Source organism: Sturnira hondurensis, unplaced genomic scaffold, assembly GCF_014824575.4.
Source record: "Sturnira hondurensis isolate 20B ecotype Veracruz unplaced genomic scaffold, ASM1482457v3 Scaffold0014436, whole genome shotgun sequence".
Classification (NCBI taxonomy): domain Eukaryota; kingdom Metazoa; phylum Chordata; class Mammalia; order Chiroptera; family Phyllostomidae; genus Sturnira; species Sturnira hondurensis.
This window is the reverse complement of record NW_028087067.1, coordinates 1,854,175-1,878,612: the sequence shown is the minus strand read 5'-3', so window position 1 is coordinate 1,878,612 and position 24,438 is coordinate 1,854,175. Positions and strand designations below refer to the sequence as shown.

The window sequence follows — 24,438 nt, the reverse complement described above, 5'->3', positions numbered from 1 at the left end:
GGACCTTGGAAGTGGCCGGTACCATCTGTCCTTCCTTGTCGGTCCCCGCAGGCCCTCTACCTCGAGCTCCTGGCCCTTCCCCAGTGCCGAGCTGCCCGACACTGCAGGCCCCCCCGTGTAAATGTACGCAACCAGGAAGTGAGGCCGCAGCAGCGGGGTTGGACGCCCCAGGGGACGCCCGAAGGCGGTCTCTCCCTGGGGGGCTTTGCACCCAGGACAGAGCATCCCATCCCCGGGCTCGTGGAGGGAAGGCAGACACAATATGCCAACTTCCTCGTTTTAAACAAAGGGGAGTCAGCATCCACGGGTCACTCGGCCCCCCGGGACCGCCACGCTGATGCCCACTCATGACGAAGACATTGCCTGGGGGCCATGGCTCCGAGCCCACATGGTGATGAAATAGAGCTGACCCACTCACGGGGCCGCTGGCCTAATTAAGCAACGAGGCAGAGGCCCCCAGCAGTGAGGAAAGAACCTTCTCGGGGCTTCTAGATCATTCCAGCGTTCAGCCGTCTCGAATTCCTCTGGAAAACCCTGTTGCCACCATCATGTGTGTGTGTGTGTATCTCCCATATTACATATAGATTATAATTCACACATCTCATGCGTGAAATGTAATCTATATGTAATATGTGAGATATATATTTAAATCTTATGTTACAAGAATCACATATTATCATTAAGGAACTCTATTTATCTGAGGAGCACATTCATATAAAGCTGATTTGTTAAAGATAAAATATAACGCTATATTAAAGTCCAAACTCAACAACAGGTGAACTAGGTTAACCGAACCAGCGTGGTGAGCAGGTAACTGGACCGGCATGGTGAGTGGACCCCCAAACCATCCCCTGCAGACCCTCCCCCGTGGGTCACATTTCCGCTGGGCAATGTGCCACCAGGGCCCCAGGGACCTGCCTAAGCCGGTTACTCACGAGAAGGGGCTTGTGTCTGTGTCCACGCAGTGCTGCACACTCACGCACACTCACTGATTCATCGGAAAACAGATCCGTCGAGACAGACCTGAGACACTTCTCTAAACTCCTGTTCCCGGGCGACACGCCGGGGCAGCAGGCATTTGGGCTGACCTGGGCACTCGGGTTGTCTGTCTCAGTAACTGAGGGTGCTGCGCCCGGGCACCCCCACCTCCCCCCACGGAGCCTGCGCCCACCCTCTGGGAAGGTGCTTGTGGAATTCCATAAAAAGTCAACATATTCTAAAAGAAATTCTGACTTTGATACATGATTTATTTTCAGTCTTTTGTGGTAAGAATATTTGCTGGACCATTTAAGGAAGCACCATCCTCCACTACCAGTGGGATCGCCCCTGCTGTTTGCAGAGGTCTAGGGCCACGGGGGGAGGTGAACGAAACTGCCCGTGTTCTGGAAGGTGGGGCCGGGTTCCAGCCACCCTGGCCAGCTCTGCGCAACCCCCGGGCCCCACGGAAGGTGGCGGGATAACAAGGACGCACCCTGCACTGTCTGCATTACAGCTCTGACGTCTGTGCAAAGTGCACGGGGGAATCAGTGTGGGCACACGCCTGTCCCTGACCACTGAGTGCCACGGGTGACGTGTCCAGTCGGCACGGTCTCGGAGCCATAGGACAACAGACTAATCCGTAACAAAAAGCGCTGTCTGCCGGGGACGCAAACTTTTTCTGTCAGTAGTGGGTTGCCCTGCCCTGCTATTCAGAAACCCACGTTGCTTCATGAATGCCTGCTGTCCTCTGCCCTGCAGCTTGTCCCAAGATGCCTGGCTGTCCTCCCTGGTCTCTGGTGTCAGGCGCACCAACACCCGTCAGGACACAGGGCGCTCACCCAGGAGGGTTCGCCAGACGCAGGGGAAAATACCCTCATCGACAGCACTGGGCTTCAGCTAGAGGACCTGACTTGGGTCCTGGCTGGGCCACTTGTGGATCCGAAAATTCCGGAGAACCGCCTAAAGAGGCGGGCCCTCGGCTTCTACCTCATGGACAAGAGGGAGAGCGCTGGGGGCCAAGACCCAGAACTGCCCAGGGGTGCGATCAGAAGGAATGTGAGAGGGTGTTGGAAATTCTAAAGAATACATGAATGTTATTTGTAACCATTTCAAAAGCCCGAGGGTGATCACTAAACCATAGACTTACTTCCTGTTGACATTTTGTAATCCCCTCTGGTGTGTAGACTAATTATGGATCCGAAACATTTACATATGAAGGTTTCCTTCAGGAATGCAATTGACTAGCGAGAGGCGATGGCAAAGCCTTTGGACAACAGCTGAAAGTGCCTTTGCACAGCCTTAAGCTTTGAATAATTTTCTCCAACCACCATTCCCACACCCTCTTTGACGGATGGGCATTTCCTCTAGATACGGGAGCCCATGGCGGGCGCTTGGGATTCCTGACACTTAGTCACTCCGCACTTGAACCCGAGAACCCCGAGTGAAGTCAGTGACGTCTGCGGAGCCATCAACAGCACCGATTCCGCCTAACGAATGTCTCCTCCCGGCTGGCAGTGCACCCTCTCCAGACAAATCCCACAGCGAGGCTGCTCCCGGCACGCCCCCTCCCCCGTGTTTTGCTTCATTTTATTTTTTTAGGCAAGGCAAAGTGGGAATGTGGGCAGAACAGAGAACTACTCTCGTCAAACCGATTACACCAGGAGCTAAATTCCAATGATCAAACTATCACCAGTAGTTCTTTCTCTTGATTTTTAGACAGTTTGTGCCGCAATGCTAAAAAAAGTCCTTAAATTATGGACGTGCCCAGACATGGATGCCCAGGTGCCAGGTTCCCAACGCTTCTCAGAGAAACAGGAGGGGCAGCTATGGTCCTGATGCTGGGCTGGGGATGTCACTGAGACTTGGGTGCTGACAGTGGCTGAGGACAGCCTTGGGGGCAACTCCACTGGACGAGGGCAGGTGAGTGAGGCCACAGGAGGCCAACAGCCCCCGAGTCCCACCCAGGAATGGGGGCTGGAGTGCTCACTGGGCCTTCTGAACGGATCACTGGAGAGCAATGGGGGTGGGGGGCAGAATTCTGGAAACAGCTTAGCAGCTGCTGAATCAACCAATCCCGTGACCTGAAATTGCAGGGGGCGGGGATTTGGTTCTGGACAGCTTTGGCCCTGGCCATGGCGATACAGGAACCAGTGCTCACCGATGACACACTGACCCCCGTGGGAAAGAGTTGGTGGGAAGGCAGGAAGCAGCAACTAGGGTTGGCAGGGTGACGGGACATAAAACAGAAGCTCACGTGACACGTTTGCTGGGCGAGGTGGGGCTGAGTGCAGACGCCCAGCCTCAGTGCCATCCTGAGGACTCGGTCACAGAAGTGCCCGCAGGGCAGAGGGAGGTGCCAGGCTAAGGGAGGTGCCGACAAACCTTCGGTGAGAGGCGGGGTTTGTCGGCAAAGCCAGGGCTGCAAGAGAGTCAGAAGAACAGTCCGGGTGTGCATGGAACTTCCCTTCGGTGACAATAAACTCAGTCGTCGCCTAGAGTTCTGGCCGTTTCCTCCTCAAGCATTGGACCCCCTAAGGGTCTAGGGCAAGGGTGAGACCAGGGATGTGGGGGTGACGATTTCAGGGAGCAGAGCAAACAAATGCACAATAAGCATATTGAGGGCGAGCCAAGAGTAGACGAAGAGACAGACTGCGCTGTGCCAGTGTGCATTTTATCTGCTTCAAAGCCACCGGTTTTCCTAAGGACACTCAGAGACTTCTCTGAGTGTAGAATTCAATAAAGTGCAATGCCTGTTAATAAACAGTACAGAGGGGATTTTGTAACGCCGATTGCTGTTTTACTTTACATACACTATAATTAATGTGCCTTCCATCTCCTGAGCCCTTCAAACAGTTATTCTCATCAAAGTGAGGCCCAGGTTTTCTCAGGATGCCAGCTGCTTTCATTATGTTTTTGCCCAAAGTCAAACAACTCTTCGACTGGCATTACCCTGCGAAGTGGGATTTGAGAAACTTAATTTTCCTTTTCGGTACTTGGATTAGCCCTGCCTCTTGGATAATCATGATCTTTTCCGGGCCTTTGTTTGCTTCTCTGTCAAATAAAGAAATTAATCTTCATGATCGCTGACATGTATTAGTGCTCAAAACGGCAAAACATTTAATTTCCTGTACCATGATATTTGGTGTCTTAAAGAGTTTTAAACATCAGATTCATGAAGCATGTGACTGACTTGCATATTTTAACCATTTTAGTTCACCGATTACGTAATTTTAATTGGTCATTCACACCAACTAGCTACATCCTTTGACTTTATTTGTTGGGAAGTAAACAGACTGAACACGACAGCTCCCACTCGGCGAACTTTCCTTTTGAAAGGCTTCTCCTCCATTATTTTTGCCATCTTTTGTTTTCTTCACGTTCCACTTAAAAAGGCACGTCCCACATTGGTGTGGACTAACAGGGAGCGGAAGGGGACCGCGTCGGGCCCTGCCTGGCTGCCTGGCCTGCTGCCTGGGCCCCGAAGTTGTGTGGTCACAGACGGACACGCACTCTGTCTGTGTGTCTTTCTCTCGTTAGAAAATCCATGGTGGGGAGAAGGGGCCCACTGCATGAGGCTGTTTCATGCGTGTGTGGGGTCATGTGTGTGTGGAAAGGGACCCCCCAAACCCGGAATTTATTCACAAAAATCATGTGTTGATTCTCACACGTTTAAACTTCAGTCACCTGCAAAGCTACTCTCCATCTGATGCAACTGAACTCATCAATGTTGATGCCTCCCGGTCCTTCTGCTGTTGCTCGTCCCACCTCTTCCGCACTGGCAAAACATTTCCCTTCTTTCATCCATGGAAACAAGAAATGTCACTTGGGACAAGGTCAGGGGAATAGGAGGGCAGAGCATGGGGGTGGGCCGTGCTATTTTTGGTCAGAAACTGACGAACACTCAGTGGGATCGCTCACAGATCACCCATCAGGAAGTGGGCAAACACGTTGAGAGAGTCTTCAAATAAAATTCACTGAAGCCGAACGCAGCCTCTCACAACAACACCAGCTGGTGCACCGATGCAGATGGGTTCCTAGAACACTCACCCAGCTGGGAAGTCTGTTCTACAAGGGGCCTGCCCTCTAGGAGATAACTCTGGTTTTTCTGGGTCCCCCCTTATAATTTTATGTGGATATGCAATTATATTGTGTACACGTGTACAATCACATATGTTCTAATATAGAGTAGAATATATGTAATAAACATGACAGCAACGTGTTGATGCGCAGCAGGCGGGCAGAGACGATCTCTACCAACACATCACATGCACAGCTCCCGTCTCCTGCACCCGCACAGGACTTTCGTCAACGCGCCTGTGTCGCAATCGATGCTGTCCAGCCCAGAGGCCCTGAACGTCGTCAGGTACCTCCTTTTCTGACCCTGGATTCTAAAAACAATGGACTTCTCAACAGACACATTTCAAACTGCTGCCTCCAGTCAGGTTTCTAAACGCACTGCCTGGCCAACAGTGTGCAGAGTTAAAGGGCCGCCTGGCACCCAGTGCGGGTGCCCGGGAAAAGTCGGCAGGGAACAGAAACGGCGTCAGCTAGGTAACGGCTGCAACCTGAGGCCAGGTGGGAAAACGCCGCGGCACGGGCTACTCACTGGTGTAGGCGAGCTGGAAGCCCTGGGCGGTGTCCGACCCGTTGGAGGTGAACTCCAGCCGCAGGTGGTTGGAGGTGCTGTTCAGTGTCAGCCCCACGAGCTCACTCTTCGTGAAGGTCCCCAGCAGCCGTGACGCGCTGTCCTTCCCGTCATAGACCTAACGAGAAGTCACAGCATGAGACCCTCCTGCTCTATGGGGGCTTGAGTGTAGCAGTCCCAGCCAGGAGTGGCTTCGGACGGCACTTTGGAAGGCGGCCCTCACAGAGCTCTGCCTGGGCGACCTGCTCACCAGCCCTTTTCTTTCTGTTCCCTCTTTACTGCTAATGTGGAAGACAAAAAAATCATTTGTGCACAGATCACTTCACATTCACTGCTTGGAGGACCTTTGCTGTGTTTATTTAAAATTAAATATGTATTTTGTCGCATGTCCAGGTTCCACTACTTACTCTTCCCCACCCCCGTACACCGCTGTCACCACCTGTAAAGGCTGGAAGGACGTACGACATTCGGTCACCGAGGTTGTCTCCGAGCTGCCTGCTTGTGCAGGACGCCCCTCCTCCCCAACGTCTCTCAGGAAGACCCCGTGCCGGGACCTCGTCACACTGTGCAGCCACGGAACCTGGAGTGACCGCAGTCCTGGGTGAGTGGTGATAAAAACAGCATCCCCCTGACACCAGAGGCGAGCCGTCCTGCTCTAGAGCACTGTGTACTCGACTCCCCGCCCCCAGCCGGGTGGGAAGCCGGGTGGGCGCCCCGCGGGTTCCACAGCAAGGCCGCCAGGGCCCAGTCAGCAGCAGGCGTGAGGGGACCAGAGGGGAGGCTTCGGGACAGGATCTCAAGCTTCTCCGAGTTCATCCAGCCTGGGAGGGGCAGGGTGCCTGTCACACTCGTTGGGCGGGGCTGTGTCACATTGTTATAGGGTGGACACTGAGGGGTGTCCACCGAGGGGTGGCCCAGGGCACACCTCCCTCTTTCCCTGCAGAAGCTGGAAGAAGCACCAGTCCCCGCTCCCCGCCCCCCGCAGGGCCCGGGGTCACAGCAACCTCCACCCGCCCCACAAACCCCAGAGTGAGTCCTGGGGGGAGTGGGTGGTCCACTCGCCACTTTGAATCACCTCAGTGGTTCACAGCAAGGGGCCTGTGGCTCAGATAAGGACTTTTCGGAAGCAAGGGTGAAAACGCTACATGCTGTTAAAAAGAATATCCAGTCTTTCTTGTCAGAAAGGTCTTCACTAAATAAAAGTTCTCAGGCCGCAGCCGCCCCCCGTGGGATCTGCTGCCCTCCTGCTACACGGGCTCGGCCTCCCTCCCACGCGCTGGCTTTCTGAGCCCAGAACCCACACGGGCTGCCCCACGGACACGCACGCCCTTGCAGAGGAAGCAGACTCAGGAAAATTAATTTCACGGGTCACTGTGTTGTTTCATTTCGGCCGAGCAGCTGTGTCAGCGTGGTGGGGCAGATGCCTGCGATTTCCCACTGAGAGTCAGCCAGCACAGCGGGTGTCTGATGCCACGTCCCGTAAGAGTTCAAGTCCGGAGGGACCTGGCTCAGAGAGAAATGTCCAGGGCACTGCAGACAGGGCCGGTCAGGCCACGGGCCACCATTGTCGGTAATCCTGCGAGGGGCCGCCGAGCAGCTACACAGGCCCCGAGTTCACTCCTCAGCTCTGAAGAGCAGTCAAGGTCGGTCCCACTGGCCTTGGCCCGACTGAGCACTTCAGAGACCAGCCCGACCAAGGACGGCATCAGGCTCATGGCTCTCAGGCTGGGAAGGAAGCTGCAATGGGCTCCCTGCCCCGATGGTACTTCTGTCCTGTGGGTCCCCTGTGCTGAACCGCGGAGCCCCCCAGTGAAGGAGGGGCCCACCACAGGGGCCGTTTCTACGTCAGCCCCGAGCTGAAACCTGGATGCAACCTCGGTGTTGATCCCAGATGGCAGCCAGACGCTATCAGAAGTCGGGGACAAGGTGTTGAACTGCGGTTGAATCGGGGAGGAGCTCAGCCCAGCAGCACCCTGGCATTTCCGTCCACCAGCAGCTGCAGCCGGGGCCTCTGCTGAGCCCTGAGAAGGGCCCGAGTCCCACCTTAATGCCAGCCTGCGCCTCTGTGTGCGCTGCCCAGCCTCGGGGCTCACCTGCGTGCCCTGACATGCACTCCAGTGGGCATGCCGGCTGCTCACAGGTTGGAGAGCGTCCCCCAGTACCCCTGAGGGGCGGGGCTGGAAGGCCTGGGGACTGGCCCCCACTCCCAGGAGCAGCGCCCAAGGCTCCCGTGTCTACGATGAACCTCTCTTCCCACCGTAGGTCTCTTCTAGGACATTTTCGTCAGAGCTGTCCCCCACGACTTCCCCGTGTGGAGTGAGGGCACATCCCCTGTGCGTGCAGGGCTATGCTCACCTGTGGACTTGCTCTTCAGTGCTGGGGACCCCGTGGAGGACAGAGAAGGGCACCGATGGCCCAGGGTGAACATAGAGCCTCTGGAAATGTTTTTGTCACTGAGACAGTAATGAGCAAACTCAATGAAACACTCGCCAGAGAATCACCCAGGCACCTGCAGCAAAGGGCCGTGTCTCCGCAAGTAAATGTGGAAGCGAGATGTGCTGGCTTTTCGCTCCAGTCAGCAAGCGTGAGCTGCAAAGTCACAGGTGAACAGGACTTGCCTCCTCCACCAAGGCGACATTTATCAGTGTGCGTTTTGTACAGGGTCCCCGCTCACTCACCTGCACCTGAGTGCAGGTCACTGTTACTTGCAAGTTGGCCCGGAAGGCTGACTTCTGAACTCCAGGTTATCGAAGAACTCAGAAAGCTGTTCCTTACGACACACTGCACATGTGTTTTTTAGATACCAGAATATGCCAGCTTCCTGTCCAAAACCAGCGTCTTAACGACGGTCCTCTGAGCTGCGGTCAGGCAGCAGGTTCCCGAACGCCTACAAAAGGCAAGAGTCCAGGGCCAGCCGCCCTCTGAGCAGCGACACGGAAACGTGGGCAAACGTGCAGGAGGACGGCGCTTTCGCCCGGGAGGTCTTGGGACGCCTGTGCACACTGCTGGTGAGGCCAAGGGAAACTGCGGGGACACTGCTTAGTCCCCTGCACCTGGGTGACCAATGGGAGGATGCTCACGGTCCCCTTTGAGCTGGATTTTTGCATGTTCCCTTAGTGCTCGCGGCTTGTAGAGAGCGGGGCCTGCAGAGCCTGAGACGTGGCCTCGGAGCGTCCATGTGATGTATGAACGGACCCCCGATGTTTATAGAGGGAATGAGAAGAGAGCGTGGCCCCCTCCGGCCACACACCTGCCATGTGCTATGTCTCAGGGCACCGGGCATCATTGGACTGGGTGACATCCAGACTCTGACTCCATTGCCCAAAGCCTCTGTCCTCCTCCCCCCCAGACTTGGTTTGCAAACGCTTGTTCCCTGGATCCTGGGGGGTCCTCAGTTCCCTGCTATCGTCTCAGCAGAGGTGGGGGCGCCATCAGAAGCCGTACAGGTTGCAGGGCATCTCCCCATGGAGGTGGGGGTTTAGAGACCCAGTCCAGCCCTGGGGACTGCTGGCCCCGGTTTGCCCTGCTGGTGCCCATGTAGGGATTGGGAGGTATGCTGGGTGTGGAACCTGGTGGGTGTGGAACCTGGTGGGTGTGGAACCTGGTGGGTGTGGAACCTGGTAGGTGTTTCAGGAGCTGCTGACCTTGCATCGCTGGCTCCTGGGGCTGTTGTACCCCCCCCACCAACACATCCCCCGTCCTGCAGTTCATGGAGACCGTGTCCCGTGGGGCCACTCCACGTGAGCCCCGCTTTGAGGCCCGGTGACAGTGGGTGAGCTCGTTTCCACCATTTCATCCAAGTCACTGTAGCTCTGTACGCGGAGACTGCAGAAAGGTGGGGGCAGCGGTGGGAGGGCCGCGCCCGGGGGCCCGACACCGCCCCGTCTCCGTGTGTGCAGGGCGCGGGCTGGAAGCGCGCACCTGGTTACGTCACCTCGCTCTCGGGACACTCCGAAGGGTGGGCGTCCTGGTGTGTTTTGACACAGCAGAAGCCGAGTCTTAAACAGTGTCCAGCAGTTTCCCCTGTGGTGACCCACTAACAAGGTTAGATCCAGGAACACGAACTGAGATACCGTGTTTTGCTGCGTGTGACGCACACACACGTTTTTGGCCCAAACTTTCGGGAAAGAAAAAAAAGTGTTTCGTTTTAGTTTTTAATCCAATTATTTATTTATATTTAGATACTTGTTTTGCGTATTGTAAAGAAATTTTAGAATTTACTTTTGAATGAATTATGGTACGAGAAATGGTATGGAACGAAGAATTATAAAATACCAGGACAGAGTATAAGGCACAAGAAATTTTATGTGCCGGTAACTACCCAGGTAAAACGCACATCCTATTTTTTCATCCGAAATTTGGGCAAAAGCACGCATTACACAGGGCAAAATACACGGTATTTTAAAGTCTGAGTGACACCCCACTGCCCCTTCCTGGCTAGGTGAAGCTGGAAGGATGTGCTCATATAAAAACACGCGGACACACGTGTGCATCTACGCGGGCCTGTGCGTGCAGCTGGGCAGACGCCGCCGCGAGTTACAGAAAGCCCTCGTACCTTCAGAGTGTCGCCCTCCGAGAGCTGGAAGCTGCGCGCCCGCAGGCGGACCCCCTTCCCGGCCTCCGTCTCCACGCTGTAGATGCACTCGTGGTGGTCGTCGTAGTTGGCCGGGAAGTTCGGCGACAGCAGCGTCCCTTCGTTTCCTCGGACACTCGCCCCGCACTCAGCTGCAAGAAAGGACATTGCAAAGGGAAGAGGGTTCAGAGCGGGGGTGCTGGCTTTCCTAAAAAATATTCTAAAGTCGTGACAGAAAACTCTGCTCTCGAGGCGCCTTATTCCTACACGGTTCTCTCGGGTTAGCCTCTTACTGACTGTAGGTTGGGGGGAGGGCAGGGAAGACACCCCCATCCATCCTGTTGGCGAGGTTTCCTCATCTCCTTTAATAGGACATCCCAACTCCATGGGAGCAGGGCGCCATCCCATCCCCCCACCGCTTCTAGAACGATCTGTGGACCCTGAGCCCCTGCCGCCTCCCTGGGCCTCACGTCTCCTGGTCTCATTCCTGCCTCATGAAACGGCCCCCAATTCCATGTCCCAGCTTTGCTGTCACATCTGGGCTCCTCCCCCGTGTTTTTAGCGGTAGGCATCACCTTGATGTACGCGTGTAACGGGAATTCCGAGGACAGAGGAGCTCAAAGTGATGCCCCCAGGGCTGAGAGCGCCCTCTGCCATCCCCTAAGGGTACTTCGCTTGTGTCTGGATTTGCATAAAACCACCTTTAGTCCAGGCAGAAATGAACACTGTGCTCCGTTCTGTGACAACTGGGTGAAGGTCCCTCAGCCTTCCAGCAGCTGTCCCTCCCCTGGGAATGTGACCGGCCAGGTCAGGTCAGAACCCCGTCAGTTCTAAACTTCTATGAGCCCAAAGGACAGTGCGGTAGTAAAAGCTGCTGAATGTGGGTATGTGGATGTGCGTGGGTACGCGTGTGTCTACGATGCGTGTGCACGTCTGTGTGTGAGATAAAAGAGCGCCGTGGGGTGTCCCATCGAAGACTTTATTGGCCACATCACACGCCAGCAACAGTGACTTTCAAAAAGTCAACGAGAGCTCAAGTTTGCAGACACGTGATCCCACGAGACAACGACAGTCGGTGCCGTGGCGCAGCTATCCAATGGGACTACCGAGGAACTCCGAGACCATGTTAGGGGAGTCACCAGCCTCTGAATGCCGGCTTCTGTCATTTCCATTCTCGCTGATGTCCCGCCTTTCTATGACAGTGGGTGGGACTAGCCTCCCCACCCCTGCTGTGTCCCCCAAGCCCCCGCCAGAGGAAACTGGCTCAAGAGTCAGGAGCAGCTCTCGGGGCCTGTGCACTCGGACCTTGTCGTGTCCCCACGGGGGAGGGCTGGGAGCAGAGTCAGGGGGACACCACGGGAGCGTCCGGGTCACCTGTCCCTCTCTCTCCTCCTGTGAGGCCGTGGTGGCAGGCTTTGGTGGGGACTAGGGGAGAAGAGGTGGGGAAGAACCCACAGAAATTGGGGACCTGATGAAGGTAAGGGGTTTTATAACAAAAGTTTAAACATGGCGGCTACAGTTACTACTCTATTTACGCATTTGTGACGTTATCATAATACTTTTTTTAGGAAACATTTTCACAGAGAAAGTGGTAAGTGGTGAGCCCCCTGCCTGACGCCAGGCGCCCATCCTCAGGCTGGGTCACAGAGAAAGTGGTAAGTGGTGAGCCCCCTGCCTGACGCCAGGCGCCCATCCTCAGGCTGGGGCTTGGCGGTCCCTGCGTGAGAGCTCTCTTCCTTCCCATGGAATCGGGGGCGGGTGGGGGGGAGGCCCGGGCACCCACAGCCACAGAGCTGTGGCTTTGCCCCTCAAACCCAGCACGACCCTCGGTAAGCACCCTCCTCAGGAGATGCTCGCAATTCAGGGGCCTGGTGGAGTGTTCTTTTACTCCTTTTCTTTCCTGAAGAAAGAGGGTGTTTTGCCTTAAAAGTTAAAATAAATGAAAAGACAACAAATAGCAAAGCAAAAAAGTGAGAGGGGCGTCCAACGTGTTGCAAATCTCAGACACCAAGAGGAAGAAGGAGAAACTCACTGGAGTCTGATAGCCATGTTAGGGGGGTTTATGCAAAATCGAATTTGACAGGGATCAACAAAGGAAACTATGCAAACATCAAATGTAGGTCCTCTTAGCCATGACTTTTAAAGTTCGAAAGAAAATGCCTCGCTGTTGAAGAGGTGAAGAATGCTAACCTAGCGGCAGATGGATTATTTCCAGGGCGGGGGACGCCTGCGAGGTGCTCAGAGGCTGCGGCGGCGGCTGTGCGGCTGGTTTGGCGCCACGCGGCCGCAGGACAAAGAGGTAGGGCTAGGAAGCAGACTTCAGCACTGGGATGCACGGGAAGGAAAAAAGGAACCTGGCGACGTAATTTCTCCTGTCTTTTGACTGGGATTTGGACTCCAGGGCTCTTTTAAAACGCAGATGTGTCCTGAGTGGTGCTAATGAAGGGTGAGCCTGGGGTGATAGAAACAGTAAGTGCGGGACACTGACTGGCCCCTTGTGGCTGACCGTCCTCTGTGGACGGGCAACACTGCGGCTTTGGCCTCGGGTGTCAGGGGCTCCTTCCCACAGCCCACTGCGCACTTGTATCGAAGCTACTACCGCTCACGCTGAGACAAGATACAAGTTCTGGATACACAGTTAACCATGGTTCGTTTACTCAGCGTGCAGCTGTGCCCGGCCCTGCAAGCCCATGCGGGCCCCCTGGAATGGGGGGGGGGGGCAGGACTGCATGACGCCAGCGCAGTTTGGGAAGCCCCTACCCTCCTGGGTGTGCATTTCCCTCTGCGAGCACGAGATGGCTTGCACAGTGTACAAATCCGATAGGTTAGTTTTCTAAAAATCAATTTTTAGTTCAGTGTTTTGTTTTATATATCCCTACAGTAGGCATGATTACTATTTTATTTATATTCATGTTGCTTTATATTCCTCGATCTTTCATGCAAATTACCGTGCAACTAGTTTCTTTTCCTAAAGGCATAACTTTCATATCTTCCCTCAGTTTTCAGAACGTATTTGTGTTTGAATAGACACCAATCCAATGGACATGGGTGGCTGTCATTTTCTGATTTTATGTTGAGACCGGTAAGTAAATGTGATGCTTCGCTTTCATTTACGAGTGAAAGCAAATGAAACGAAGAAGCAACCCGGAAACCCTCAGGAGCACACTGGCAAAGCTAATCCAGCGTTCAGATTTCTACCACGCCCCGGGGCAGAGGGGCCCGGAATTGCACTGAGAGACACAGAAAACTACAGATTTTACGTTGTTACCGCCGTTGTCCTAGGAGATATTCCCTGCTTCTTCTTTTTCATAAGATTGTATTTAGTTATTCTTAGAGAGGGGAAGGGAGGGAGGAAGAGGAAACATCCATGTGTGGTTGCCTCTCCCACGCCCCCTACAGGGGAGCTGGCCCACATCCCAGCGGGTGCCCTGACTGGGAATTGAACCCGTGACCCTTTGGTTCCCAGGCCAACACAATCCACTGAGCTACACCAGCCAGGAGGAGACTCCCTGCTTTGATCAACATAAGGGTCAAGCATGGTCTTGTGGCAGCATGGTTTCCGGGGGATGTTTCATCTGTTTTTTCCCTTTGTAAATGTGTGTGACACTTGTGTTTCACTGTCCTTGAGCCTCAAAGTTTTAGAGCTGAAAGGAGTCGGCCCTCCAGAGGGCGGAGCATGGCCAGAGGCTGCACCCCGGCAGCGGAGCACCCCGGCCAGAGCCCCAGCCCACCCCTCCCAGCCACACAGGGCCCTGCGTCCCGGCCAGGCCGCGCCCGTCCCCTGGATGAATGAAATGAAAGTGTGCGGCCACCTACCCACACACCTTGGCAGAGGTGCGCTCCACACTCGGCGGCCCCCACCCAGGCACGTGAGCTTGGTGGCGCCTTCTAAGCGGTACCCCGGGAAGCAGGAGAATGTCAGCGCGTCTCCGACTCCGAAGTGAAAACCGATCCTTCGGCTGAAGGCCGGGACGCCAGGGTCATCACAGGGCTCCAGGTCGTATTCTGAGACAGAGGGAGAGAGAGCAGAGGCGTGGGAATCGGGGCAACACCCAACATCACTCGGCAGGACAAAAACACGCTGTTATTAACAAGGACTCAATACATGGAAACTTGTCTGTGAACCCTGCTGGAACAGCGAGGCGAGTTGTCTTTCTCCGCACCGAGATCGCTCTTGTGGAACGGTCCGTGTGGGTGTTGGGACTGTGCGCACAGGCGCCCGGTAACACGAAACAACCCCTTCAAAACCGTCACTTCCACTGTAGGAAATTATTTAGTCTTCTGATGTGTAAGTTGGCTGCTGCCCTCCTCTCCGAGTGGTGCCCAGTCACTGGGACACACAGCACGAAATCTCAGCGACAGCAAAGGCACCACTGGGGAACCGTCCTGTCCCCGGCTACTTAGGTTTGGAAATCACTTTGTCACTGTGCGTCTGCAATGAAGTAAAGCCGAGACTCGTCCTCAGTCGTGTGTTCACACTTTTTTCACCCCGAAGGTGAAGTGCAAGCATCGGCCTCTGGAGGGCAGCAGCCGCAAAGGTGCCTCCCGATAGGCCCTGTCTCCACAGGCCTCCTGACAAAGCTGACCACCGGGAGTGGCCGAGAGGGGCCTCTCAGGACAAGGTGATGGTGCCTTAGTGCTATCTACTCCCCACTGAGAACCTGCAAAGGGACGCTTGTGGGTGCCGCGCAGACACCTTCTTGCTCCAAGGGTGCTCAGCCTCCTCCTCCCCCCGATAACCAGTGCCCATCACCGGTCGCCACTCCTCGGTAACCACGCCCCCCACACCCACACACTGCACCCAGACTCCCCTGCACGGCACCGGTACTGCAGGAAATGACGGGAGAGCCTGGCGTACCTGAAAACGTGATGTTGAAGCCCTCGTAGGAAATGGAGAAGTCGGAAATGAAGCGGAGCTGGGCGGTGAAGTTGCCAAACAGGCCTGCCTTAATGGAGTGGGGCAGCACCGAGCCCGTGAGCCGGGCCACGGGCTCCGAGAAGCTGCCGTCCTCCGTGACCAGGAGGTAGTCGTGGGAGCTCTCTAGATGGAAGGTGTGGAACATCATCTGAACGCCTGGGAAATGGGGGGAGGGGGACAGAGAGAGGGAGACATTGGTCTTGAACCAGAATTTGGTCTTAACATGTAAATCTAACCCTGAAGTTTAAAAATGAAGATACAGACAATGAGGAGAGAGAGAGGGGGTTTAGGAATTAAAGGAATAAGCATAATGAACAGCGAAAATAAATAAGTGTTGAAGAATATCTAAGTGTAAAGTCAGATGTAAGCTTAGATGTAGATGTAGATACAGATGGAGATGTAGATACAGATAGAGATACAGTTAGAGACACACAGATACAGACAGAGATACTCACACAGCTGTAGATACAGACAGAGATGCTGACACAGCTGTAGATACAGACAGAGATACAGTTACAGACACACAGATACAGACAGAGATACACACACAGCTGTAGATACAGACAGAGATGCTGACACAGCTGTAGATACAGGTAGAGAAGATAGGGACGTAGATGCGGAGGCAGACAGAGATGCGGTGGTGAAAATAGGGAAGGAGGCGGACAACAGGCTGCCCGCAGACACGGTCACCAGGCTCTGAGGAGGAGCAGAAGAAAGGACGGGGTGGGTGGCTCTCCTGTTTATAGTGAACATGTGACCTTCAGAAGGCCTTCGCTCGGCACCCCGTGCATCAGCCTACACACCTGAGGGAGGACGTCTTTGAAACGCTGGTCTGTGGGCCCCGGGCTGCGGTGCCCCTATGAACCATGCACGCAGAGTACTGTCTCTCCACTCCGGAGCCAGATCAGCGGCACTGACTACAAATAGCTGCTTTTGGGTCCAAACACTTGTATTTATGATGACCAGACCTTGGTGAATCCTAATTTCTCTCCTTTTCCCTCTTAATTTCCTTCAAGGCCACACTCTTTTTCACATGCGTTCAGAAGGGCATACTGTAACTCGGCGCATGAAACAAAATGCATCAATTTAGCATCGAGCAGAGCTCAGGTCTAAGTGGGAAGGGACATTCTGCATAACACGCATGGGATCAAAAGTCCAAACTACTTTGGGAAAACCGCAAGTTCAGACAGACAAACAAACAAAATACCCGTTCCTAAACCGAATGTTCACCACCTACATTTCTTATACAAAGGGAGAGTCCCCTGGTCTGCCCCGTGCGCGTCCGTAAAGTGAGCGAATGTCACCCGCTCCGTGAGCCTTCACTGGATCATGTGAATGTGCGTGACGTGTCACGAGCCATGATCCCAGAAAACATGCCACGCAGAGAGGCCTCCTAGACACGCCTCGGAAACTACAAGCTCAGTTCGTTTCTTCTTATTTCCTCCCATTGCACCGAGATTCACATCTCACAGGGTCTTTGCCCCTCTTCCTCACCGTTACACCTGGTTTTCAAGCTCCCGTTCACGCGTGCACGAAGCCAGAGAGTAAGACATCGACCTGTACTTGTAGCACCGACCATTTAAAGACCACCAATCTCCTAAAATCTCATAAGCACAAACGGTAACAGATAAACCACAACATACGCCAGGAGATTTGTTATCTCGCTCGTTCGTGCATCAACACTGCTTCCCCTTCCGCGCGTCTCTATCTTGTGAGTCGCGCTGCGCGTCTGACGTCTGCGGCGGGCCCTTACCTTTTCCGTGCGACACTTCGATGGTCCACGTGCAGTTGAGAGAGTTCGGGTAAAAGTCTGGGAACCCCGGCGAAAGGACCGTCCCACTCTTCCCGTGGATGTAACCTCCACAGAGAGCTTAAAATAGTGAGACAACATTGTTGGAGTGGTCGGTTCACAACGGCAGCCAGAAGACGACGCACTTCAAGGGACGCTTCATCGGCCCGGCTGCTCAGTGAGAATGGGGCTGGGTGGCGGAGAGTAGGAGTCGGGACCCGGGCAGGGACCGGGCAGTGGGGGCTGCAGGCCATGATCAGGCCTGGCCGGGTAGCGCTTCCTCATTTCAGCTGTGTGAGTGCCATGGCGCAAAAGGGGGACCCGGGGCTGGGGGGGCGGGGGGGGCTGGGGGGTTTTAAGCCTGAGTGTGACGTAACTGAGGGTGAAGGAAGATTCTGGGACTGGTCGGTTTGACCGTGAGCTAGTCCGTGATGGATCCATGAGACTTGATTATGCCCAGACATCTGTGTAGAAATACTGGTGCCTGCACTGGGTTTGCAAGTCTGTGCTCCACGGGACGGGTCTGAAGGAGGGATGGGAACAGGGTGGACCTGGTGCGGTGAGGGAGGACATGGACGCCAGACCGGCCCCGGCGGCTGCAGTGTCCGCAGCTCAGGGCTGAGGTCAGGGGCAGCAGGACGGGCTGCGCACACCCAGCGGAGGTTGCCGGTGGCAGGTCCTGGACCCGAGGAAAACTGGCACCGCCTGCGCGTGCAACTCAGGTCCCTGAGTCGGAGGGTTGGGGAGGGGCAGAGCTGAGGGCAGCCCGTGGCAGTTCCCTGCCCCTTTCCAAACCCGCGCCCTACCTGACAGGAAACCTCCGCGAGAGGCGTTTCGAATGTTACACAGCCGCGGCTCTGTGGCACGTGCACCTCGCCAACCAGCAATCCCCCTCGGCCACATGCCACCGCCTCTCAGGACACACCTGCCCGCCACGCCAGTTAAGTATGCGCGCGTCCCCGCGTTCGTGCCCGAGCTGCCTCGCAGGGCGCCCCCTACCGTCGCANCCGGGTAGGGCTTCCTCATTTCAGCTGTGTGAGTGCCAAGGCGCAAAAGGGGGACCCGGGGCGGGGGGCTGGGGGGGGGGGCGGGGGTGGCTGGGGGGTTTTAAGCCTGAGTGAGACGTAACTGAGGGTGAAGGAAGATTCTGGGACTGGTCGGTTTGACTGTGAGCTAGTCCGTGATGGATCCATGAGACTTGATTATGCCCAGACATCTGTGTAGAAATACTGGTGCCTGCACTGGGTTTGCAAGTCTGTGCTCCAAGGGACGGGTCTGAAGGAGGGATGGGAACAGGGTGGACCTGGTGCGGTGAGGGAGGACATGGACGCCAGACTGGCCCCGGCGGCTGCAGTGTCCGCAGCTCAGGGCTGAGGTCAGGGGCAGCAGGACGGGCTGCGCACACCCAGCGGAGGTTGCCGGTGGCAGGTCCTGGACCCGAGGAAAACTGGCACCGCCTGCGCGTGCAACTCAGGTCCCTGAGTTGGAGGGTTGGGGAGGGGCAGAGCTGAGGGCAGCCCGTGGCAGTTCCCTGCCCCTTTCCAAACCCGCGCCCTACCTGACAGGAAACCTCCGCGAGAGGCGTTTCGAATGTTACACAGCCGCGGCTCTGTGGCACGTGCACCTCGCCAACCAGCAATCCCCCTCGGCCACATGCCACCGCCTCTCAGGACACACCTGCCCGCCACGCCAGTTAAGTATGCGCGCGTCCCCGCGTTCGTGCCCGAGCTGCCTCACAGGGCGCCCCCTACCGTCACAGCTGGGCAGCGCGCGGTTCCACTGGTGGCTCCTCTCACAGACCAGCGGCTCCTCGTCGCTGAGCGTGTAGCCGGGGTCGCAGCTGAAGGTCACTGCGGACCCGATGCCGAAGCTGCTGCCGTGCCGCCGCCCGTTCACGGGGATCCCTGGGTCGAGGCAGGAGTCCGAGTCCAGGGTCACACCTACAAGCCCGAGAGAAGGCGCCGCATCAGCACCTGCCCGGGTCACGGGGAGAGAAGATCCGAGCCTCGATGCATGGGAAACGTCCGGCTGTCGGTCTGGCCGACGGTCCTGGAACAGGACGCCGGCGGCTCCAACAATGTATCCGTGCGTAAACTGTATCCTGCAGTTCAACCGCAATTTCACTAGAGATGTTACATTGTTGCGCTGTTTACCAGGCCATGCCTAGTAGGGCAGACTTGGATATCCTGCTTACCTCTGAATTTCACTTCCCTTCATTTGAAAATCAAACGAGATACACTGAATGAAGTCCAAGTCCTGTCTCAGTTTCTCTCTCCGTCTCTTCCCCTCTCCGCCCGTTTTTAATATTTTATGTTCCAGCTAGTTCTCGGGATCACGCGGTACAGAGCTACCTGCACCTGAGCCCGTTGTCCTGAGCACACCCGTCACCGGGTTGGAGGTGCACGGGGACGTGGTGCACAGGGGACGGGGTGCATGAGAATGGACGCACAGGGGGGCGGGGTGCACTGGGAGGAAGCCCACGGGACGCACGGGGCGCAGGGGTCCTGACTGGACCGCACTCACTCTCGTAGCGGATGAGGAAGCCCACGCTGGCCCGGCTGCTGTCCGTGGTGAAGAGCAGGCGCAGGGAGTTGCCGGTGCTGAGGAGGAACTGTGGCGCCTGCGTGCCGTGGTACTCGCCGATCAGTGGGGACGAGCTGGTCGGCCCGTCCCTTACCTCCAGGGTGTCGTAGTTGACCTCCGTCTGGAACCTGCGCGCGTGGGCATCGGTCAGAAAAGCGGCAAACGCGCAGCTCTCAGACGCCCCCTGTAACAGCTGCGTCCCTTGGTGAAACACCGTGTACAGCAATGCAGACAAGGTAAGTGCAGTTCTGAGTACTCACACAAACTCGGACACCCGGGATACACCCGGGATATTTAAGAACAGGTAATGCCCGCAGCCCTGCCTCCTACTGGGCGCCCTGTCTGTGAGAGACACTGAACGGGCGGCGACCACAGGAGCCTGCACTCACACGAGTAAGGGATCCTGGCAGCTCTGTGTGGTGTCCGGGGGCGGGCCAGGAGTTGGGGGCTGGCAGCCTGGCGGGTCACGGAGTGTGCACCTGAACCTAGTATCGGGTTGTATGTCTGCTGTAATTGTGAAATAAAAAATGATTTCCAAAGCGAGAAGGACGGCTAGATCTACGATCAATAGTGAAAATCGATCATTTTCACTGTCGCCTGCGGAGCAGGTGAGGGACGCCCTGAAACAGGCGGGGTGGCAGGAACCACTCCCGTTCAGGAGGGCGGCGGCCCAGTGCTCTGCACGCCTCTCTCGGAGGTCAGTCCGTGCCCTGGACACTGCGGGAAAGGGCGCAGGTCTCGGGGAGACCGGGCCGAGGGCCGCGTCAGCGACCAGGTGCTGCTTTCGAGACTGAGGAGGGACAGCGGCTTCCAGAGAGTGCTTGACTTGTCTTCCGAGGAGGACTGTGAGCCTCTGGGAAGTGGGGGTGGGGTGCTCACACACAGTTGCCCCTACCTGGGTGCTCCCGGAGGCCACACACTTGCCGCACGCTCCAGGCACTGAGATAACCTGCTAACGAAGCACCCAGTGGGGCTCGCAGAGTGGCCTGGTTCCAGGGCCGGGTCGGGCCCCAGGGAGCCACGAACTCGTGGGGGGGCTTGTTCACTAGATGACAACCACACAGCCCACCTCTGCTGCCCTCCGTCCGCGTGTGCGTGGGGAGGAGGAGGAGGGAATGGGCTGGCTCAGCTGAACGGAGGAAAGACTCGACACTCGGCTCACCAGTCAGTCCTGGGTTTCTCCTCATGCAAACACATGACCACATGTTCTTCCAACTGACCTAGGAGGGGCCCCTGCCCCCCAGTCCTCTCTGAAGAGTTTGGGCAACATAGGCACCGTGCGGGGGGGGGGTGCAGGGGGGTTGGATGAACCTGCCGGCTGGGCCTTTGGGTTGAATGGGGCAGCCTCAACCTTCGCTGTTTCAATGTTCTCTGAAACCTTATGGTTTCTCAGTTACCCAAATTCAAATTCCAAAAGTTTGGAAAAGCACAGAATAAATCTCATTGGAAGTATCTGCACCGAGTGTTCACATCTTTCTTGAAGGACGGCTGGGGCGGATGGAGTGCAGGGTAATGTCTTCCCAAGGAGTGAGGGGGTGTGTGAGGGCTCACGCTCCGACACAACAGACACACGGACGAAAGTTCTCCCACCTCTGAGAGGTTATCCTGCAGAGGTTGTTACCATCCCGCCAAAATAAATAGCGGCATAAATCATAACTTCAAATATGGAAAACGACTAAGAGATGATGCAACTCCTGCTCAAAACCTTCTTTGTTTGGTTGCTGTCATTTATGAGGAAATGGGTGAAAAACAGAAATGAAACAGTAATTTGCTCTATCTGCTTTTGGGACATCACGGTATTCTGAACACGAAAACCCAGGACTTGCCGAGTCAAGAAGAGGTCATTCATGGTTGGAGAGATGCCCCTTAAAGATGAAGCCTGAAACACCACACACGATGCCTCCTTAGATTTTAAAACCCAGGGTTTGTCCCAAACATTTCACTTTCTAATCTTCCACTTGATCTCATTGTTGAGATAAGAGGTAAACTGGTTGTGAAACGTTCAGAAAGCATGGTTTTCTTTCAGGCTGTGGAGCACACGGCTGAGTAGCCATGCCAGCCGGTACCCCAGCCACACGCATCTATGGGTGCGTTATCTACCTCACCCACGGACAACTAACAGGCCGTCAATCTGTCACAGCAGCTTCGGCGACTAAAGCTGCCTCCAGGTACCAGCAGCCGCCACCGGAAGAGAAGAGCTATTTTCTGCACTTCCCAGAGCTGCTTATTCCAAAGGAGGAGCCCTGTGCCACTGAACAGCACAGTGTGTTCCACCCGCAGGTCCCAGACGCAAGGGCCAGCAGCCACGGGAGCCGGGCGGAGGTGGCCAGGGACCTGCCCTGCTGCAAGCCACTGGGGACTTTGACACTGAAGCTCAAGAACAGGACTTTTCAGGCGAGTGCCTGTTCTGTTTACATAAACTCCTTTGGGGAAACCAATACAGAACTGTCGCATTTCGAAGTTTCCAGAACCACGTAGATAAAAACATTCAGCACGCATTGGCCGTTAGGCCCCAATTAAGCAAGAAAAGAAAGGTTTTCTCCTTACCTATCAAACGTTATTTTGATGGAGTGCCCCGGTTTTGCCTCGATGATCCATTCACAGTTTAAAGAGTCTTTATAGTATCCTGGCCACCCAGGAGGCATGATGACACCGCTGGACGCTGTCAGATGTCCGCCACACGGGGCTGAAAGGGAAAGAGGGGTCAGCGAGGTGGGGACAGGTGGTCCAGCACAGGCAGCGTCCCGGGCTACCGTCTCCAAGGACTGAAGCACTGCCTACTCCCAAGCACACTCGGCTCACTGAGTTTACATGAAGCATGTGAGGACACATGTTTCATATTTAAGGAACTACCCAAAGATGCCATCTGAGAAAGACGTACAGCAAATACAGATTAAAACCTTTATTTTTTGATGCGTAAGCCCTTTCTGAATCTGCATGAAGAGTATTTTCTAAAAATCTTGTTTCTCACATCCATGCAGAAACACCCTTCCTTTAGGAAAGTTTTCCACGGTGTTTGAGTTGTCCTGTCTCGTGGAATGTGCCTAAGCCGTCACACACTGTTTTTCTTAAACGTCCTGACCTTTTACACCTCACTTTGTAACTTAGTGTCCTTCAGCTCGTGTGTCCCGTGATCCCGCTGAAATGGACACATTCACTAATCTCTATGTTGCACATCAACCTAATACATCCTAAAGTATCAAGTGATGACGTCAGGAGCCTGGGCCAGGGTGGAATACCACGGCTGACCCTGACTGGCCACAGCCGGGTCTCGCCACCCCCTCCCCCGGGGCAGGCTGAGAAGCCCTGCGGGGAGGGGTCTCCACCTCACAGTGGCTGCTGAACGGCGTGGAGACCAGATGCAGACTCAGGAGAGAGGTCTCCCCAGAGCTGCCTTCCTGGGATTCGCCGGCGGCTTGCACGGACACGACCCGGCCCTGCCTCCCTAAAATAAGCCCTCCTGGATCACACGCACTTCTTCTATAGCTGTTTGTGATGCTAATAATTGGCTTGGATACATTCTCTCGACCCTGGCTTTATAAAATATTATGTAGGACTCAGTCCACTGTTTCTGTTTTGGGGGGAGAGCACCCAATGCCCAACCCCCTGTGCCCCACAGACAGGGAAGCGGCTTGGGCAGCCCCCTGGTGCCTGTGTCCCTCTCAGTCTTTATTGGCTCATCTGGCCTCTTTACGGTACCTTGCTCCTGCGTAGTTTGCACTTTTAATTAAGTAATTTATGCTCTGCTAGGAAAGCACCAATGTCCTTTGCTGTTCCCAGATCTGTTGACATGCAGTTCACGATGTGTTCGTGTGCAGTTGGTTTCCCCTGGTCCCTCGTGATCTGAGGACTTGGAGTCAGCTGCAGAACCTGAGTGCGTCCATGGCAGGACGAGGGCAGAGATGCCGTCCGCCCACACAGGTCTCCCCCGTCACCCGTGGGCCCCCAGGAAGCTCTGCCGGAATAAATACACACCCCTGGGTTTTTCAGCAGCCACTTTATTGTGAGGCTCCCACTCTTTACAGAAAGTCATTGTCAGTGACAACGTGTTTCATTATTGCATGAACTTGCTATTGTTGTCGTTGCCGTCTCCATCTCTTCTTTGGCTACATTCCTATACCTTTTTTCCTAGTGTCTGGGTCAGAATCATAGGGGGCTTGTCTAGTTTATTGGCATTACCAGAGAACTCGCTGTTGCATTGAATGGCTGTTTCCCACGCCAGTTCTTCTCATGGTAATATCCTGATTGAGTTTCCGCCGTTGTGCTCCCCTCCGGGGCGTGTCCCTCCTGGCACAGGCTCTGCAGCCTCTGATCTGGGCATCTGCTCAGTGGTCACCACGTGTCTCCCTGCCCCGTCCACCTGCCCTCTCTCAGTCACCTGGGCCCAGTGACATCAACTTTAACAATCGTTCACTATTAACTCATCCTTTGTGCTGAGGGCTTTCTCAGGATCAGCCGGCCGCTGGGTTTGCATTGAACTTCAGCTAAAGGCTCATTCCAGACAACGAGAGCATGGCTTCTTCAGGTGACAATGTCCTGTCTCACTGCCTCTGACGCTATACAGACTGTCACCTGCCATTCGCGTGTGTCCTGTCCTTTCCCTGACTGTGCTGAGGGGCACACCTGCCTGAGCTCGCCACGCATGTCTGTGGCAGGTGGGCACATCCAGCACACGAGACCTGTGGCCAGAGTGACAGGCTGCTGGGACTGTTTATTCCTGCTTCCAGGTCGGTGGCCACAGGCTCGGCTGGAGGAGGGGCAAGTGTGGTGAACCCTGCAGCGGTTGTGTGTCTCACTGCCGGTGAGGTAATGTTTGCTTATTCACAAGACCCGGGCCATTTATTAACGTCACTAAAATGCAAAACGCAGAAGCCATANAGGCTCTGCAGCCTCTGATCCGGGCGTCTGCTCAGCGGTCACCACGTGTCTCCCTGCCCTGTCCACCTGCCCTC

At 55.4% G+C, this 24,438-nt stretch overlaps 1 protein-coding gene across 1 annotated transcript in view; it reads right to left on the bottom strand.

Annotated features, from left to right (window-relative positions):
- The window catches only part of CSMD1 (CUB and Sushi multiple domains 1), a 775,017-nt gene that overhangs the window by 145,309 nt on the left and 605,270 nt on the right, over positions 1-24,438 (bottom strand). Inside the window, exons 16-23 of the mRNA XM_037063399.1 lie at positions 22,034-22,172; positions 19,427-19,614; positions 18,655-18,843; positions 16,868-16,984; positions 15,055-15,270; positions 14,013-14,201; positions 10,179-10,348; positions 5,585-5,741 (exon numbers count right to left, since the gene is read on the bottom strand). Of these exons, the coding sequence (XP_036919294.1) occupies positions 5,585-5,741; positions 10,179-10,348; positions 14,013-14,201; positions 15,055-15,270; positions 16,868-16,984; positions 18,655-18,843; positions 19,427-19,614; positions 22,034-22,172 (1,365 nt within the window). The remainder of the gene's footprint in view (positions 1-5,584; positions 5,742-10,178; positions 10,349-14,012; positions 14,202-15,054; positions 15,271-16,867; positions 16,985-18,654; positions 18,844-19,426; positions 19,615-22,033; positions 22,173-24,438) is intronic.